General features: G+C 36.8%; 1 protein-coding gene across 3 annotated transcripts in view; it reads right to left on the bottom strand.

Moving 5' to 3' along the window:
• CERK (ceramide kinase) overlaps positions 1-21,252 on the bottom strand; it is a 41,678-nt gene that overhangs the window by 5,097 nt on the left and 15,329 nt on the right. For all 3 annotated transcript variants that reach the window (XM_041474635.1, XM_041474634.1, XM_041474636.1), the window contains 6 exons: positions 19,710-19,855; positions 11,024-11,098; positions 9,403-9,555; positions 8,498-8,603; positions 5,732-5,802; positions 745-950 (listed from right to left, as the gene is read on the bottom strand). In XM_041474635.1, coding sequence (XP_041330569.1) covers positions 745-950; positions 5,732-5,802; positions 8,498-8,603; positions 9,403-9,555; positions 11,024-11,098; positions 19,710-19,855 — 757 coding nt within the window. The remainder of the gene's footprint in view (positions 1-744; positions 951-5,731; positions 5,803-8,497; positions 8,604-9,402; positions 9,556-11,023; positions 11,099-19,709; positions 19,856-21,252) is intronic.

Raw genomic sequence — 21,252 nt, 5'->3', positions numbered from 1 at the left:
ATCCCAGAGAGACATGGGGTAAAAGCAATTTTTATTGCTTTTATGCACTAGATATGACATTAGCCCATTGTTCAAGTGATTTCCAGAAGATATTAATAAAATCAGGTTGTGACAAATATTAAATATGTGTAGTCACAGTCATAGCTCAGTTTCAAGAGATATTATGATCCAAAGCAGTGATGAATCTTCCTGCCTGACAGCTACAACACATGCAAGAAATAATTTTCAAGCTGAATGCATGAAGCTCATCCTGGTCACTAATATGTAGTGAAATACTGCTAAAAGCCTGCAGTTTACAATCAAATTGCAGTTCTGGTAACTTAATTCTAAACCACATTTTCATACTGTTCCCAAAAGTGATTTATTATTCTTCACTACAAATACCTCAGCTATTCATGCTGTGAGTCGTTTTTCATGCCGTGAGCAGTTTTTCATGACAACTACATGAGGGCACAGATGTGATAAAATAACTTTAAATATTGTTCAAACAGCAAATACACGGAAAATGTTACAAAACTGAATTCAGATGGCAAAAGTGGAATTTTGTTAAAATGCTACAGCCAAGGAGTTGACTTTGGTAAAATGTTTTGAGCTGCTTTTTTTTCCCATGATGCTGAGATTGCATCACACAAAATGCATAAATATAAAAAAACCCAAACAAACCTGCTTTATAGATATTATTTCTGTCCTATAAGAATACCAATATTTACACCTTTGATGGACACTGTCAAAAGGAATACACACCTGATCATCTTGGTTTGTGTGTCTGACAAGATACCGTAGAAAATCAAATCTGGAGCATTTCCGAACTAGAATGAGGTCTGCTGAACCATCTGCCAAATGAGCTGCTGGTGAAAGACCTTTTGGACTTCGTGGACAGGCACAGCTCATACTTACTGCATTGATGGCTAGAAATTTCCCTTTTATAACCTTCCATTCTTCTTCACCTTCTGAAACACATCAGTAAAGACATGGAGATAGGTAGTCATTTGATCTACTCACAAGAAGACTAAAAAGCAATCAATAGCAACTTAAAAAATCTTCCCTGGCCATATTCAAGTACTGTCAATAAATAGCTAAAATAAACTACATTTAAAAATAATATTTTTAAGTATCTGTTTTTCATACACTAACAGAGAAAGTCACAGTCAGAAGGGAGAAAGCAACTATCTCCCACAGCTGCTTGCCTGCTCTGGCCTGTGCATGTCAAATTCAGGATCAGTGCTATTTGGGAAAACCTGCAAAGCCATAGGAAAGGAAAAGACAGGCAAGTTACAAATCTTGTGGTGTGAAAGTTCAGAGGGATTAACATTTTAAATTCTGTTTTTGCTTTTCAACTTGTTAATCTTAAATAAACAATGATGCAAGGATTGTAGTTTAGTATTTGGTTTCTGAAGCAATGTTTCTCTTCTGCCTCAATGCAGCAACTTAATGTTTTTAAAAAGTCCAAGGGAAGGGATGACTCAGGGTGCAGCAAGGACCAGCAGGCAGCATATCAGGAGTCTGCTTCCACTCTAGCCCCAAATGTCCCAAGATTAGAACTATTAACAGAGTTAAATGTTCCTGTATGCAAATCTTCAGAGATTTCTGGAAAACAACACAAAGCCTCTTTTCAATACCTTGAAACTCTGTTGGAGATTACATGAAGACTGAGATTAAATGTGTGCTGGTATTGATACTACCAGGAAGCAGAGGAATTTTCTAGAACAAAGAAGCATTGGCAGACAATGCAGAGTTTTTGCCTAAACTGTATTTTCTTGAACATGGATAAAAATATATGTAAAATGCCTTTTTTATTTTTAGATTACACATAATTGTCTTCCTTATTGCAATAAGAAAAAGCCAAAAGGCAGCCATAACACTATTTTTCTCCTACCAATGTAAGTGGACTCATTTCAAATGAACAATTCCACAGCAGTAATGAGTGCAAAACAGACTATGGATATACATGTTCTAAGACTGGGAAGAGTGAAGTGCCAGTAGGGGTATAATGAAGGAGTGAACAATAAATGCTTAAGTTTGTTTATGTATATAAGGTAGAGATTTTGAGGAATGTTAACTGGCATGGACTCGAACTTCTAACATGATTCAGTTCCCCACATTTTGGTTGACTTACAGTGATTTTCAAGGTGCTTTTCTGATGGGATTACAGATTATGTTTATGCTATGTATTTAATGTCCTGAAATTCTGATATTCCTTACTGTCTCAGTTCTAGGAACTTCACATTTAGAGAATAATTATTACAATTGTCTAGGTTATTTTGAACCTGAAATCTATGATGCATTCATTTTGAATCAATGTGTTCCAGGCTCTATACATCAGGAAAAATAAAAAGAAAAAAATTGTTTCCAAAGTATTTTGTAGTTGTTCTTCATTCTTTGAACTTCTCTTTTTTCTAGAATTCAACTGAAACTTCTTACTATCCACTCTCTAGTAACAGAACAAGAAAAACAGTTTTCCAGGAAAAACCATGTAAGTTTATAATGTGACAAAAGACTTAAAACAAAAAACTTTATTATAATTTTTCCATCTAGAGTATCCCCTCCACCTCCTGAGAAACAAATCAGAAATAGCAAGAAAAAATCACGGCTTTTAAATTCAATATTTTTGCTTAATTTGCCACAGTGCTTTTAATATTGCTTGCTTTACTGCTGATCTTTTTGTGTTGCTTTCAAACATGACATTCCCTAAAGAAGTAATTTAAATCAGATTCAAAATGTGCATCTTAAGAGAGATGAGACATACCTAAATGTCAGACTATAGAATATAGTTCAGGCTGCAGGCAAATGACAAGACCCTGCTCTGAAATGAAGGCAACTGAACAGAACATAAACTACTGGAGCTGGAAACAACAGGCATTTTTGACACACAAACAAAATGCAAACATCTCCCTTTACTGATAAATTATTTTGCTGTTTCACTGAGAAGCATTAGTAATTTAGTCATCAGTGTGTCTAGATATGCATCAACATTTTAAGTATGCTTAAGGTAAAATGCTTCTTTATGTTACTGTAATAGATGGTTTTCATCTGGTATAAATCTCAGCATGTTACCCAAGAACACCTTCACTGTTCAAAGTAAGCACGAAGTCAGGGTAACAATCACATTTTAAATGAACAACTGCTTTCATAACCATTTTGCAGTGTGTATCACTGTAACAGCACAAATTATTTGCTCAAAATATCTTACAGTAGGGCAGTCATAAGCAGGGAGTGCATAAGTGACACTCATCAGTGGCCTATTGTGTGCACACACTGCAAGTTGCTGAAATCAGCATAAAGTGCCAACAGTCAACATTTACTCAGCACATGCACAGAGACTCCTGCACAATACAAAGAAATATGTTCAGCAACAACCACTCAACATCCTTCTAAACTTATCTGAATTACACACAAACCTGGTAGGCACAATGAATGAATCAGCCAAGACACCCTGCTGAGTGAAAAGCTTATGTGTAGTGGAGATTTAAAATCCTTTCTATAGTGAATCAAAAGTAGCTGATTGTATTATTTCCTTACCAGTACTGCATGGATAAGAGACTACACTGCAAAGAAAGCCAGCTACCAGAAGTAGAATGGAATAAAGTAAACAATATCCTACATAATCAGCTGCTTAATATCACCTGCAATGTTGGCTAAAACTGTCTTGATTGCTAACTAACCTGTAGCTTTCTAGTAGCTCCTCTGATAGAAGAAAGGTAACAAAAAGGCAGATTTAAAAACCGAACCAACAAACCAGCCAACAAAAAACCAAACAACACACACAAACATGAAAAAATGCACATAAACCCCCGACAAACAAAAGAAAAAGGGTTGGCAATTTATAGCTACAATCATTTCTTTAAAAGACACTTTTTTTTCTTATAAAAAATCTACTGTCATATTTATATTATTATTTCTATGCATTATTTATACTCTAAAAATTTTCTTTAGCTAAATCTGGCCATAGATTAAAATAACCCAAGAAATATTCTGATTTGACCATCTTTTGACTACATCAAAGATCTGAAAGCAGCAGCTAGGATGAAAGCACTAAACAAGTGTAATGGGAACTCAAGTTGCACAGCAATCTTTATGCTACCAGTGAATCTCTACAGTATGATAATCTTTCTGCTAACAAATACCTAGAACCTGGCATAGTCACAGTGCAAAAAAACTACAATTGTAAGATAATGTAGGGCATAAGGACCAAATGCTCATCAAGAAAATTTCAACTGCATGCACTGGGCTCTACAAGAAGAAATAAAAACAGAGTAAAGGCAGAAAGAAGTAGCCACAGAAGCTTGCCTGCTCTTCAAGAGGGGTTTATCCAGGATGATGAACCAAAGCTGGAGGCAAAACTCAAGTGAATCTATGTTATCTCTCTCTAGCAAGGCCTCAAGTGTAGCAATATCAGTACTTCTTCCCATTAGGATGTAGCAGCCAGACATAAAGAGATATAACTAGGGGAATGACTGAAGAGCATTCATTAACACTTGTTTATACCAGAGGAAAGAAAAGTTATGCCCATTAGAAAAAAAAAACCACACAAGTGTACACAGGGGTTAGAAGGGGTTGAAAGAGAAAATGACTAGAGAGAATAGCATGACTAGAGAAGGAGGACAGAAATTTCATTTTCATTTACAGTGAGTATTGCACAGGGGTTAGAATGGGGTTGAAAGAGAGAATGACTAGAGAGAATAGCATGACTAGAGAAGGAGGACAGAAATTTCATTTTCATTTACAGTGAGTATTGGTGGGATGTTGTACAGAAATACTGAAGTCCACTAGATCACCTACTAGTTGTCCAAGTTCACAGCCTCATAGTAGGATGACATTTGTGCTACCAAACAGAATTTTTTAATCCTGGTCTATTCTAAAAGCTACCTTAATGAACTGCTTCCTTCTATGACACTTCACAGTTTATCCAGTCCTTCTCACAAAAATCCACTGCCCTAGCTCACAGAAGATTATTTTTCTTAAAGAAACTAAACACACTGAAATATACAATTAGTATAATTTTATCAGAATTTTCTGAGGTTTAGATGGACAAGATACCTTACGTGTTTTTCACCTACTTAGAATCATAGTGTCAGAGAAATCATTTTGTTTGGAAAAGATCTCTAAAATTAAAGTCCAAATATCAAATTAACATCATTAAACTGTATCTGCCCAAGTGCCACATCCATGTGTCCTCTGAACCCTTCCAGGACAGCACTTCCATGGTCAGCCTTTTCCAATGCTTGACTACCCTTTCCATTAAGAGATTTTTCCTAATATCCAAACTAACCCTTCCCTGGCATAATCTGAGGTAATTTCCTCATAACCTGGAAGACAGAGAACCCCACAAGGCTACAACCTCCTTTCAGGCAGTTCTAAAGCGTGATGATGTCTCTCATGAGCCTCCTTTTCTCCATGCTGAACAGCCCCAGCCCCCTCAGCTGCTCCTCACAGGACTTGTGCTCCAGACCCTTCACCAGCTTTGCTGCCCTTCCCTGGACATGCTCCAGCACCTCAATGTCCTTCTTAAAGCAAGGGACCCAAAACTGAACATAGGATTCAAGGTGTGGCCTCACTAGTGCTGAGTACAGGGGGCAATGACACTTACATGCGTTTTCTGTAAGCTCAAAGAAACAATGGATTATCAAGTAACTCGATGTTTAAAAAACCAAAATACATGCACACTTGAACTGCTATCTTCTGAAAAAAAAATTTTTGTAATACTATCACATTTTACTTTTTGATAAATTACCTTCATGTTTTAATCCATGTTCCTTGCTCTGTTCTGCCAGCTGTTTCTCACTTTGCTTGCAGATGTAACATCTGGAAACAAAAATACCATTCAATTCCTGAAAGACTTCCACTATTACTCATTTCAACTTTATTTTACCCAGTCATTACAAGATCTTCCCTCACCACAAGATGCACCACACCACTGACAATCCTCATGAGGCATGAATAATCATAGCCCTGCAGGCAGTGCAGTTATTTAAGTAGGGCTCTAAAGATTACTGGATGTCAAAGGTCAAAGCAGCAGAGAGCCACAAGACCACACAGGTTGGAAGGGATCTCTGATGTGATCAAAGGTGGTCTCACAGGAGAGCTCAAAGTTGGTCTTACAGGATCAGGATAGTCAAGTTTTGATGATCTGTGAGGGTGAAGTCCACAGACCTCTGGGCACCTTGTTCCAACATTTGACTGCTCTAACAGTGAAAGACACTGACATACTGGAGACACTCCATCTCACAAGTGCTCAGTGAAGGGGAAGAATCACTCCTGTTGACTTCCCTCCTGCTTAGAAAACTCAGTATAAGGTAGGCTTTCCTTGCTGCAAGGACATGCTGCTAACTCAGGTACAGCTGTTGCTCACCAGGATCCTGAAGATGTTTTTGGCAGAGCTGCCTTCCATCCAGTCAGTGCCCAGTGTACACACTTGCATGGGAGAATTCCACCCCAGGTACAGGACATCTACATCTTCTGAACTTCAGGAGATTCCTATCAGCCATTTCTTTCTTCAGCCCACAGAGATCCTTCTGAATAGCAGCCCTGACTTTCAAGATAAACCACACCTCCCAATCTGGTATCATCCATCAAACTGCTGAGAACACACTTTCTGAGACTGTTCCAGTCATTAATAAGGATATTGCACAGTATTAGGCCAAATATTCCCAAGGGACATCACTAGTAATTGGCTGCCAGGCACACTTGGCATTCACAACTTTTCTAGCAGTTCAGCCAGTTTCTCACCCACCCACTTACCTAGTCCACACCTCATCAACTTAGTTTTAAGAATACTACAGCAAACAGGACCAAAGGTCTTGTTCAAGTCAAGGTGTGCAACATCCACTGTTTCCCCTTCACCCGGGAGCCTGGGGACCTCTATGGCCTGGGGTGAACCTACATTAGTGAAAAATGGGGTAAAGGAGTAACTTTGTAGCCTTTTTGATATATCTTATCACTGTGCTCACCATGCCACTAATCAGCAAGTTCCTTCAGCCCATAGTTTCTTCAGTCTTTAGTTATGACCAGTATATTTAAATAATCCTTTCATAAAAACAAAAATCCTTCACATCTCTCACTGATTTCAACTCTGCCTGAGCTTCGGCTTTCCCAATTTCATTCCTGCATGTTTAAGCAATGTCTTTAGTGCTCTTCCAAAGTAACCCATTCCACTTTCACCTTGTGTTTACTACTCAGTTCCTTGCTCATCCAAACTGCTTTTCTATCCTGGTTATTCAAGTTTCTGAGTATCAGAATGGATTATTCTTGAACTTTGAGGAGGTACCAACTAACTCTCCTAGGCCTCTTTGTACTCCAGGACAGTCTCCCATGGAATCTTGCCAAGACACCCAAATAAACCAAAGTCCAAGGCTGCAATTCTACTTTTTATCTCATTCACTTCTCTCAGAAGTTAAAACTCTATAATCTCACAGTCACCCCTGCCAAAACTGCCCTCAACCACCACACCACCACTTTTTATTTTCTGTAACAAGACCAGCAGAGCAGTTGTTCTAGCCAGCCTGTCAATCACCTGCATGATCAATCTCATTACCACACTCCAGGATTCTCCTAGATTTCTTGTGCCTGGCCCTACTGCCCTTCCAGCAGTAAAGGAAGTAAAAAATCCCCTGTGAGGCACCAGGCATTCCTTACTCCATTCCTGAGACCTGGATGACAGCTCTCTCCCTCTGGAGCCTCCCCTGCATCAGGGCACCTGATGGGTCAGGAAAGCTGCTCCAGCTGATACTGGAGTCTGATCTCTAGTGTGTCACAGCACTAGCACAGCAGTCTCATTGTTTCTGGACAAAGTTTGTGGCTTCTCTGTATCCTGCTGTGCTGTTTGGTGCTGTGACAAGTACTTTATCTGATAGCTAAATCCATATATAAAGAGAAATAATAAATACTAGTGCATAACTTCAAGCAGGTGAAAGCAAAGAGAAAGGAAGGAGCACTGGGAGATTAAGGCAGGCCCCTGACTAAAGAAACAAGTGAAGAAAGAATATCACACAGAATTCATACAGCACCATAGTAGTATACAAACAGGCTAAATAGGCTGACTCCTGAGAGGACCTGTCCTCAGGAAAAGCCATGCCAGCTGTTGTTATGGCACTAAAACAACCACTAAAATTTCTAGATGTAGTTAGGATGTGAACACTTGAGAATTTCTGAATTATTATTTCCATTTGTAGAAGCTACAAGGCATCAAGATTTTGGATTTCTTAGAAGGAACACAGCATAGTATCCTCAGCATCTTGTAACTTGGTCCTGTGCTGTTATATTTTGCTTCACTTAAAACTGAGGGAGGAGGAGAACCAGCTAACAATATTTTATTAGATTTTTGTTTAATGATCTGATAAAATGAGGTGTTCTTTTTAATGAGTCAATAATTGTTTTTACAAGCTTACCTCTTTTAGAGTAAATGTTTTGATATGAAAACCAACAGTTCTGTAACCTCTGTTTATGTACAGGCCTTTTTAAACAGTTCACACCAAATATCCAGAGATAAACATTAGCCTACCCCGTTCTGCAGCTCTCTTTATCTCGTGGAGATCCGTGTGTGCGTTTTGCTGGTTGATAAGCAATCGTTCCTTCATAATAGTGATGAGAAAGAAAAGTCTTGAAGCCTACATAAAAAAAGGCATTATGCAGCATTAAGTCATTATAAATCCACATTGCAAACATCTCTGCATACATTCCTTGATTTTTCATCTCTTTCCTTCTCTAAGGACTGCAAAACAATAGTAGCCCTCCTCAAGCTCAGAAATCCTTTTCTTACGATGTTTTAGACTGTAAGGAACAAGGAAATACCACAACACCACTCCAATGTTTTAACATTTGTCAGAAATGCCATTATTTCACTTGACAGCTTTAAAAACCAACTAAAAAACTTGTTATATATCACTGCTGAATCTTAAAATTTGCCTGCACTAAAATTCTCCTCATGTACCTTCTTTCCCTAACACAAGATAAATCAAACAATGCAAAAGATACTTTCCACTAGCATAAGATTTATCCAAATATTAGGTAACAAGACTAAATCACTCATCTCTCTATATAAGGGCAAAATTAACAATTCATTCCATCAACTGAATGTTCAAGATGGAGGAGTGCCTATCTCTCTCTTTAAGTGACTAAAAAGAAAGTCAAAATGATAGGACAGAGAAGTTATTACTTTTTAGGCCATTTTCAATAGGTGGCACATATTCAACACAACTTTACTGAGCCCACTCTCGATGTTAACCCTAAAGTTACAGAGCTTTATATAATGTAATCCAATATACGTGGTACTACAAGGAGTTTAAAATCAGGCTCAGTCTGTTTCTGATGTTACAAGCTTGGAAGAAGATTGGTTTGGAGAGAATAAACCAACTACTCCAATATGCTTACATGCTGACAAAATAATGTAGTAATTAAAAAAATTACCTGAGTAGTCATATCTCATTGGACCCATCCACCGCTTCTTCTCACTATCTTTTAATATATCTCCATAAAAACCATAACCCAGCAATGACACGGAGTATTTCAAAAATGTGTTGTTGTGATGTACAGAAGAGACATCCAGAGGCTGACAGTCACCTATGAAGATTAGAAGTGCAAGGGTCTGTCAAGCCTTATTTTATTTGCAGCTGCAAGCATCATAGTAACTTTAACACTGCAAAGTCATTAAAAATAAAAAATACATATTGCATTTATGTTAATATATATGTCATAAATGCATATACTTCTTACACATAAAGAAAAGGAAACATAATTTTTAATACCAATTTAATTTCATACTTTAAAAGTATTAAACACTAAGAAGAAAGGGCTCAGTATGCTAAAAACATGTAATGAAGAATGTACAGTCCTTCACCCTGTGGCAGTAGGAGGGGACAGAGTTGAAGAACTATTTAGATTGGAAAAGGCCTTTGGGATCATCAAGTCCAAATATTAACCCAGCACTCTCAAGGCCACTATTAAACCATGTCCCTAAATGCCACATCTACATGTCTTCTAAGTACTGGCACCCTGTGTCAATGCTTGGCAGCCCCTTTCCCTAAGCAGATTGATGCCGTATCTCTTGTACATCTCCTGGGTACTACTTAAACCTCTGTGTCATACTATCAGAAGATAATTCAAGCTGGAAGGAGCCTTTGGAGGTTTCTCATCAAACCTTCCACTCAGACTAGGTTCAGCTATGAGGTCACATCAGGTTACTCAGGGCTTATCCAGTCAAGTCCTGGAAATCCCTAAGAACACACCACTTCTCTGATGTCCTCCTCATGCAAACTTTGGAATGATGGTGGGAGTTTTAGGGTTGGGTTTTTTTGCTTTGTTTGGTATTTTGGTGTTTGGAGTTTTTTCTGTTTCACAGGGAGGTTGGACCAGATGATCCACTGTTGTGCCTTCCAATCTGACCCATTCTGTGATTCTGGGACTTAACAAAACAGCTACAATACTATGATATAGCAGAGCCACATCTTTCCAATCCTAGTCCAAAGGCTTTAACTACACAGATGCCGAGTAGAGTAAACCATAGATTAAGAGAAGCACATGTGTAAATCTTTGCAACACCAGATCCTAAAACTGCAGCTGTTACTCAGTAATGATACCAGAAGGTATCATGACTCTAACTTGGCAAGGGAATACTGAATTGCCCACGACAATTGGACAACTGGCACAAAATAGTACCATTCAAGTGTACATGCATTCCTCAAAGCTTTCTCTAAGATAGATATACATATATATAGAGATATAGTCCAACAACTGATGCTTATTGCATTTTACTACTTTCAAAAGAATGACATTAATGAAAACTTTAGCACAACATTTTTGAAATATTATGATCCCTTGAAAACAATGAGTTACTGTAGAGAAAGCAATTAGTTTTAACCTCCCATATTTCAAATCAGAGACTTAAATCCCAGAAAAAAAACTTTGTATTTTAACTCAGCCATTATGTTCAAATTATATTTCACAGACATAAAGAAAGAACTAAATGAAAATAGTATTTTGGGCTACTTCCATCATTTTTGTAACAACACAGCGAACTGCGACCACTCACCTACAATAATATGAAGAGCTGAAGTTACTGGATCAGAAATGCCAACAGTTGAATAGCATATGCAATCTGTTGATCCTGAAAAATAAAAAACTAGACATCAATTTGTATCTTTGCAAAACAAGTATTATTGGCACAGTCCTCCAAATAAAAGCATTATGTTCCTTTGGTTTGCTCTTTTCTATTTTATGGAACAAAGTAAATACAGGAATACTATATTATTATTTTTATTATTTAAACTATAACATCCCCCGCCCACCATGAATACAAGTTAATGCTCTCCATACAGAGTACAAAAAATTCACAATATAAGCAATAAATATGTAGCAGTTATGAAGGGAAGTAAGCTAATTTACATGCAAAATTTCACTATTATATTATAGCTTTTAAATCAAATGAGGCAGGCATACATTGATTCTTCTCTGTTTAGGATTTCTTGCGCATTGAGATCTCATGAAAAGAAGAGAAATTGACTGGTCTGCTGTTTTTTGTGGTACTGATCTAAATTTCAGGATGTCATCTTACACCAGAAACTTCTACTCTGTTCTATTATTTGAAAATGAGTAAAAATACTTGCTTTCAGGAATTAGTTTCTAGATAGGGTAACAAAATGGACAGAGATGTACCTTTACAGACTTGCTGCAAAATACCTACAAGAAGAAAGCGGGGAAGCTTTAAGTTTCACTTATATGCTGTTTAGAAATAGACAACTCCCCCTGTTTCCTATAAAAAACAAGAGCCTAGCATAGGGATCTGGTTTCTGCTCTGCAGCAGGGACTTGGAACGAGATCCAGATATACAGAAGTGTATTTGTTGCAGCACCTAACTCCCAATTTATCTTACAGTTTTTCCCATCCCTTCCATGAAACTGAATTCCTTCAAAGTCAAAGGTAGATGTCTGAAAAGATAAACTTTGTCCACATACATGTTCTCAGATTTCTTACCAGTACATTAGGTGGAGCAGCTCAAATACAGTGTACTTGATTTCTGAGGCCTTATCAAATTGAAATAAAAACTAATAATGGAGGAATGAGCAATCATTATTTAAAAACCACTTTTAGTTCTTTTTCATTTTGGAAATAGGGCATTAGCAATTAATAATGGGAGCAAAGAAAATCCTTTCCTTTTCAGAAGATTGGCACCACTTCCCCTGCCTGTGAATGGCAGGACAGAAGCTTTTACAGAGTAAATGTTATGCAGCAATCTATCACAGTGAGCAAGCAGCAGCTCCAGGAGCCAGTTAAAGAGAATATAACAGAACTGCAGGACAAAAGAAACAGTGTGACTAAATAGACCTCTCACTACAAGGCTGAGGCTCAAGACAGTGCCAGTGTACCATTACAGGCATATGCCATTGCAGGACAGAGGACTCCAATTTCCCTCAGTATCACAACAGATGAGGTACTCAGATGATGATCTCATGCCACATTTAAAGTTCTGTAAAAGAAGATCTTAAGTGGACTTCTAAAGCTGAAGCTATACTTTACTGCCAAGTTTCAGACTGTCTCCTGTGCTCATGGACAGAAAATTCTGACTACTTTTGAAAAGAAAAACAATCACTGAGATATCTGACCTAAATTTCTATTGCTGAATGTACAAGCCTAACACTTCATCCAACATTTCTCATTTCTTCCACATCTGTGTGCATTTGCTCCTACAATTACCTCAATTACCTTTGTCTTGATGCAAACAGAGCTTTCAAGTGGTTTTACACTACAGATGAGAGAAGAAGAGGGGAATTCATGCAAGCTACTTTTCAACCAGACGCCCATCTCCCTGTGATCTTCTCTATTCAATTAAAAGCTGATTCATCTGTTTGGCAATTACACAGATCTTATTTACATTTCTATTCATTAACTAGTAAGGAAGGGCTAAAATTACAACTGAAGTCTGAAATTAATTCGGAGATTCTAAAATGGGAGACATACCAACCAGTAAAATACTGTTGTTTTTTTCCTCTTGGAACTGGTAGTATGGAACAACAAAACCAGTGACCTATTTACACAGATGTAACCACTGTGGCATTCCACACATATGAATGTAACTTGCCGTAACACTACACCAAGCATGAACCTAACAGTACTTGTTTAAAGGTCACAAAAATGTTCATGATGACTAAAGGTTTGAATTCTTTTGAATACTTAATCAAACAAGACTTCTAGATCTTTAGGTCAATCTCCACTAGATGAGGAATCTACAACTGCTGACACAACATTCTGAACAGATGGACACACAAACCCACCAAAATCTGGGTTATTTCATCAGTATAAGTCTAATACGAAAAGCAGGATTAGAATGTAAATATAGCTTGAATAATATCTCATGATTAATATCTTAGGATTGCCAGAGCACTCAGTTTGGGCAAGAAGCTTCCCATAGAGCATGACTCTTGACTAATTTTAAGTGGTGGGTATTGTACATTCTGGCTAAACCAACAGAAAAATTATACACATATTCTGCCAGATTTTCTTTGGGGATTTTTAAGGGCAACAGCCTGAGTGAACGAACATAAAAAGAGGTTTTTATGGGTTGCAGAGAACTACATGCAAATGTGAAGAAAGTAGCTGGACTACTCGCTAGCTGGCTCCTAATTCACTTTAAAGAAGGGACAGAAACATATTCAGTATAGAAACTAATTATTGCATTGGTTTGTTAGTAGGGAAGAAAATCAGCAGGCAAAGCAATGATTAAGCTTCAGGTTAAGACACACACAGCTATATGTGTGCATGTTACACTGCAGACAATATGCCAAAGCTTCTGCTCTGGTCAAGGACATATTGTCAGGAATAGCTGATGGCAGCTTCAGCTTGAGTCAAGGTACTCACACACAGACCTCAGTGGAAGGCCTTGGGAAGCAGGACATCTGCATGTGACAAGCAGATGCAAAAGAAGATCAACAGGCTCTGCTGATCCTATTGACCAGACAGCCCTGCTATAAGTACAGATGCCCATCTCACTTGCAGACACCAAATGTAAGCATGAAAATTTGAGTGTCAGTTTCAAACTGAAACTCACCTTAAGGATATTCCTTTATCTAAAATGCCACCAACCACCAGTGCTGAAGATTATTCTGCTTGTCCTCCAAGTCCTACTCTAGCACTACAATCATCTTGCATAGGGCCAGTACATTTCAACGATGGTGGCACCACACCACCATACCACAGGCAGATACTGAATGTCTGAATTCTCCCAGCTAAAGAAAGCTTTCATCACAGATATTTTGCTATTAAGAACTCACTGAAAACATGAAATATGTAGAAGGCACAAATCTTGTCTTTGACAAAGTAGGTATAATGACTTTGAATCTTTACCATACATCACTCATTTCCCCAAAGTCTGTTTTTTATTAGGTCTCATACAGCCACATGGTTATTATACAAGCAAGTTCTTCTATGTTCTTTTCCTCCGCAAGTATGAAAAATGCAATCTTTTATATAAATACATTTAATGATATAAAAATTAAGGAAATCCTTCTTTTTAATTAATCAGTCACAAGGAATAATGATCAAGATATTTATTGAAGCATGAATGAGCACGTACTCTGCATAAGTAAGTTTTGTTAAAGCAAAATTAAAAAAAGCAAAGTGAGGAACTGCATTACACTGAATGAAGTACAGCTAGATCACCAGATTTCCCATTTGCATGTGAACATTGCTAGATATTTGTGAGTAGACAAGTCATGCAGACAGGTACACTCAGACACCACTTCACAAGTTTAAATTGGTAATAGAACCACCAAAGTGGTTAAGCAAAAATCAGATAATTTGCTGGTTGTATGGAAGAGTTCATGCCATCGATTGGTGGACCAACAACAGACAGCCAAAGTGCTAGACTTAATCATCTGAATCATGATTAGACTACTAACTTACAACTAAGGTTTCTTAAACTAGAACACACACATGGTGTGGGGTACAAATATTTATTTTTGTGCTTTTATTGATGGAAAACTAAACAAATTAAAAGCAACTGAAGTATGAAACTAAGCAGGTGACAGAAGCTAATCAGCTAGATGTTGATCCTATGGAAAGGAGTGAATTTAATAAAGAAATAGAAATACTTTTAGAGCTCATGAGAATTGCTCTATGTGAGATACTCTTGACAGAGGCAGATGCTTCCATGGCACCTACAGAATCCTCAGACAAATCAGTATAAGAACAGTATTTGTAGAGAAAAAAGGTAGAATAGCAACTTCAGTGGGGGGTTTCATATTTGTGCAGAGTTTTTGTGAATCCATAATCCATGCAGTCATCACACAGATGAACTATCAGGTAAGCTACCCTAAAGACAGAGTAACTGCATGTTTTTGGATCAAACAGCATTTAATATTTTGAAAAATTCTACAAAACTATGTTTCTGGGAAGTGCTTCCTAAATGAGAAGGAGCTGGCAGATTCAAAAGTAAGGGGAGAAGCTACTGCTACAGGGAGAGACAAAGGGTCTGGGCTTACACCCATGTACGTACTCAAAGTTTTGTGTATCTTCCTTTACACATACAGAAACCAAGAAGTCAAGTTTCATCTGCAGAACAACAGACTGGCTTAAATAGAAACAGTCCAGAAAGACTTTGGAGTAGGATTTTTTTGGCAGATAATTACTTCAGCATAAGCTCAGTAACACAAGACAACAAAAAAGGTTTAATCTAATAATGGCAGATTTTAGAGATGAAATTAACATCACAGGAGTAAGTAATATTGACTTGTCTCCATGGCAGGCCCACTATATTAAATGCAGTATTTAGCTCTAAGACTGTCATTTCAAGAAGTTTAATGGATTTAAAGTACTGAAGGAGGAGCATAAAACATGTACTTCAGATTTCAAAGTGAATATAGTGAACTTTGAAATGAGATGCTAACTAAATGGCAAAGATCATTAAACATTACAAGCTTTGTAGCTGAGAAGGCTGAGAACAGATCACTTGGAGTAATCAAACAAGAAATATAGCTTTTATTGCTATGCTTTAACACATTTTAAAGATAATTTTTACACTCTAAATGGCAGCGCTATGAGTCCAGTCACACACTCGATGTTTCTTAAGTTTGTGAATGAGTCCTCCATCTTCTTCCTGTATTACATTCATACTGGAAGCCTGTACTGTCTTTCGCATTCTTAACTTTTACAGTGACACATCAACATTCTGATGATAATCATACTACATCCTTCAGTCCTGAACATTACAGAGCTGACCACCAGAACACAGCCATCTGGATACACTAGAAGCCTAAAATCAATATAGCTATTAACTTTCTGTCTATACTTTATTCAGTAGTCCCAAGGGCTTAGATTTTTCCCCCACAGTGGGTTGCAGACTTGATTTTTGCAATGAATGCAGTACAACAACCCAGAGTGAAGTGGGTTTGTTTTTTCCTATCTGCTAAGATCATTAAGAATATTTAATCTATTAAGTTATTTTAATCTAAAAAAAGAACACCAGTTGACAGCTTTGCTCTCCTATTCTATGCCAGGAACTGCATTCTATTCTATGTAATAAGAACAGCAAATTATTTGGCTTACTCCAGAGGGTGCAATTTTAATACTAAAACATGTGGATGAAACCTCAGTGTCCAAGCTATATCAGGAATCATTCTATGGACACATATTACTAGTCTGAATGCAGTGAGACCACATGGCTGAAAGTGCTTTTAAGGCTAACAAGAAATAACTAGCTTTGAAGGCCTAGAGGAAAATATAACTAAACAGAGGTTTTCAGAAATACAGTACTGCTTCTACGTACTCTTAACAGCAAATCCATTTACAATGGCAAATATTCAATTTCCACTGGCAGATTTGAAGAATGGCTGCAACTAAGAGAAATTCAGAAGTTAAAACTGCCATTTGAGTAGAAGTCTTTTATCCGGGTCAACAAAACCACAAATTATTTAATAAAAATGTTCCATAATGCATAAGAATAAATTATATTTTTCAACAATAAGAAACACTAAGGAAAGAGGCTGTTGGGAAACTGACACAACTGTTCAAGGAAAAAAAAAAAAAGAGCCAAGCAGGGAATTGCTCCAGAAAGTCAGAATCATGATGTACAAATAGGATTCAATATTAAAAAAAAGAGCCTGCACAATGGAATTCTGCTATGAAATAAAGCTTATCACTGAAACACAGTCATTTAGATGAGTGTTTTAGCATTAAATCTCTTTCATTTGTAATTTTGAACCTTTGTACAATTAAACTGTCAGTCTCTGAGCAAAGACTATCTACCGAATTTAGTGCTTGTTTGAATACAGAAACTGTTTAATCACAACCACAAAACACAACCTGCCACGTTTCTCTTAATACAATGATATCAGGAACTAAGTGATACACAAGGTGAAAATACTGATCCACTGTCACCATAACCCAGGCTCCTGTCATCACCAAGCAAACCATCTCTATGTATCAGAAGACATCCAGAGCTTTAGATCTTCATCTCTAAACTATAAGTAGTCTTTGTTTTCAATATCTATTAATGAGTTCCTAGGATATTTTAAAAAAAGGTTGGTTATAAAGAAGTAGAACACAGTGGATGAAGTTTTTTAGATGTATTATTAGTATTTCATTATTACTTTTGGCTTGTATTTCAGGACTATTTGTTTAGTTTTTTTTTTTTTTTAAAAGGTCTTAAGAATTTCACTTATTTTTGGAACAGACTTCTTGCACTAGTGATAGAGTATCTGTTGGGGTCAATTATATCAAGCAAAGATGAATAGAGAACAGCTTCACCAGGGGCTGGAAAAATACAAACCAGAACAAAACCCCAAATCTTGCTGCCTTAAGGGAGGGTTATGCTTTTTCATACTCAATTTGTAATGACTAGATGTGTCAAGATTTGTTCAGTGACTTGACTACCTTTTTCAATAAATAAGTACTTTCCCATACATACAGTAATGGATGATTTTAAATACCATACAACAGACAAACAGATCAAGATATATATTATCCTCTCTATTTCCAAACACCTAATTAACAGAACTTGAAGGCCAGCTTCCTCACACATCATTATAAAAAATTTTGAGGGATATGAATAATGACTTGGAGAAAATATTGGAACTACAGCACTGATTACAAGACTGTACCTCATGTCAGTTCTAGGAATAGAACATACAGTATACATTCAAATAGCAAAAGGATACCGTGGACAAAACACAATAAACAAAACATTAAAATATGTAAGAGAAGTGACTTGATACATGCTAACAAAATTAAAATGTCAATGACGATCATACATTATGAGTGCAAAAGCAATGCACCCAATGAAAAAATGCATTAAGATAATGCTGAAAAAGCAAGGTTAATCTTTCCTGAGGACAAAGAAATAGCTCTTAATGTTGAGGTTCTGGTTTTTCAATTGTATCTTCTTATGGTCACATATCATCAGTAGGCAAAATCTTCTGAAACCAGTCATGAAAGCAAAAAACCTTTAGTTCAAGAAATTTGCCCAAGTAAGAAAAAGGAGGAGAAGAAGAACACTTTTGAGTTCTATTCTTGTGAAGTTCATTATACATACTGACTTTAGTACAAAGCTTTAACAAATAAAATCAGAATATACTTAAATATAATAGGAAGGTGAAAAACCATCAGGGGATATTCACATTGTAACTTTTAGATACCAAACATTTATTATACTACAAGCAGAAAAGATTAAGCTTCTTGAAAGCAACAAATCAGAATGTTTGAGTCTGGATACATTTTTCATAAAGACAAAAGGAATATAAAATTAGTCACCTATAGTTTGAGAGTACAAACGTTGTACTTCACTTGGTACAGTTTTACAACCTGAACTAAATTTTCTCAGAAGCCTTTATTTTAAGTCTAACCAGAAGCTCACAATGTTTATTTCATGCCCAGTTCTTTAATTCAAAGCTCAGGCATCAGACAAGAAAAGCAAACAGCATAGAAAGGATACTGGACCGTCCCCCTGTATTCCTAGAGAGACCTCAAAATTACTGATTCTATTAAAGAGTTACAACAGTTAATTCAGTCCTGTAAGAGAAAGCAAATTTGTTAATCTGCTTTTGAAGGAATCTTCAAGGACCAAATGGGCAGGATGAGGTAACAGCTGGGACACCAGATTGAAAACAGTTAGACTGATCCAAAGAATGCCTTTATGCTCAATAATATTGACAACAATCATATCAAGAAAGACCCCAGTTTGGAGAATGAGTTCTCTCAAATGACAGCAGTCAGGACTGCCTGAAAAAAGTGGCTGAAATGTTGTAGATGCCCTGTACTTGCTGCAAGAAAAAATGTAAGAAAAGAGAGTCCAGTAATCTTAGCATTTGTTTGGAGTTTGCCAGACCAGCAGAAAGTTCTCATTATAATTCTAACTAAGTTAGTGGATTTGGAACTGGAGTAATATTTATCAGGTAAATTTCTGTTTAGTAAATTCCACTCCTTAATGCATTTAGAAGGGTATTATTGTCAACATCTTATATTACCATACAGTAAGACACAAAAGAAAAAATAGTTATTGAATTCTGAAGTTATACATTAAGATTTGATTTCCTTTACAAAATATTCTTCCTAAGTAAAATTGCATGTGATAAAAAAAGTTATATGGATACAAACAGCTTTAGTTAGGTGTCTTGATAGAATATCATTGCTCAGATCTTACACTTAGGCCTAAATTCATCAAGTTATGAATAAGGAAAAAATTTCAAGAATGAATGAATAAATTAAACTGAAAGTCAGCCCTTTCTTACCAGCAGGAATTATGCCAATCCTTATATTGCACTGGACTAACGACGCTTTGGGATTATTTTGGTCTATGCCAGAGTCCTTCTGCATTCTTCCAATGAGACCATGCATCACTTCACTGAACATGCCGTCCCCACCAACACAAACAACACTGCCAGGAAACACAAATTAGAATGCACACTAACAGTCAATAAACAACACGGCAAGTGTTCTACTAGGGCATGCACTGGGCACACCAAAAATAGTTGTTCTATTGTCTTCCTTCATTTTTACAGGATATAGTAGCCCACAGTCAACTAGGCAATTAACAAAAAGCAGGAAAAAAAAAATTAAGCTACAAAACTGCAAATGCACCTAGACATACCTGTAACATTAGGAAAAAATGTTGGAATGCAACCTGCAAACATCTTTATCCTCTACTACTGTGTGCAGACAAACAAATATTAGTGGAAATTCACTATACAAATAAAACACTGAACGGGACTGTACAAACAGCTTTTGAAGTACACAGAATGGAAATAGGGCACCTTTACTAAAAAGGGAAAAGTTAACATTTGCCACTTCAGGCAGTAGTGTATTTTACACTATTTAACAGGAATATGAACAGTAGATGAAAGCCAAAATCCAGAGAAGTGCATGACTGCATCTTCTTTTGAACATGCTCAGATCCCATCAAATTGGCAGAAATCATTTATATCTACATAACCATTCATAATGAGACAGAGTTCTAAATGTTACCAGATGCAAAACTTTGTTTCACAAACTTAATTCAGGTCAGAGCTGGTACAGCAGCTGCACAGATAGTGAATATGTTAGAGCTCTGCAGAGTCCACAGCCCAGCAAATACTAGGAAGTAAAAAGACTTTTACAGCAGAACACATTTTATGAACAACCATCAAATGTACTCAGCAAGCATAAACATTCTTTAACTAAACAAACTAATTCAAATACGCTTTAAAAGAACACATGAGAAATCCAGAGTTACATATGTAGTTCCTAGCACACAAGTCAAGGAAAGTGTACTGTTATCTATAGCAATAATTTCCAACTCATAAACTAATACTCTTTCACATTATCAGCAACAGATATTGAAGAATTAGCATTTATTTCACAAGACAAATTAATCTAATTTTTAAGTACAGATTAGTTAAATTTAGTTATTATTGCATTTTCAGCAGATGGAAAGCTTGAAAAAAACAGTAATTTTTTTCCATGAATAGTGAGGACAGCCTTAAAAACGTGAACTCTCCAACTCTAAGTTAAGACCTAGGAGACTGAGACAGAAAGAATAAAAGGATATTTGTTTTCTATTTTTGTAATGTTTTTCTCTTTCAATAGTTTAACTACACTATTCCTGAATTTTAGCCTTATCTTTCTCTGCAGACTCAAAAAAATGGGCTAAAGAAATAAAAATTTCCATGTCAGTTCGAGGTCCGTGATTTCACAGTACTGGTTTGCTCAAAGCTCCATCCAGCCTGGCCTTTAACACTTCCAGGGATGGGGAATCCATGACTTCTCTGGGAAGTCTGTTCCAGCGCCTCTCCACTC

Source organism: Pyrgilauda ruficollis, unplaced genomic scaffold (assembly GCF_017590135.1).
Source record: "Pyrgilauda ruficollis isolate IOZ18807 unplaced genomic scaffold, ASM1759013v1 scaffold33, whole genome shotgun sequence".
NCBI classification, from domain to species: domain Eukaryota; kingdom Metazoa; phylum Chordata; class Aves; order Passeriformes; family Passeridae; genus Pyrgilauda; species Pyrgilauda ruficollis.
The sequence above is the reverse complement of the archived record's forward strand: the minus strand, read 5'-3'. Positions and strand labels throughout refer to the sequence as shown.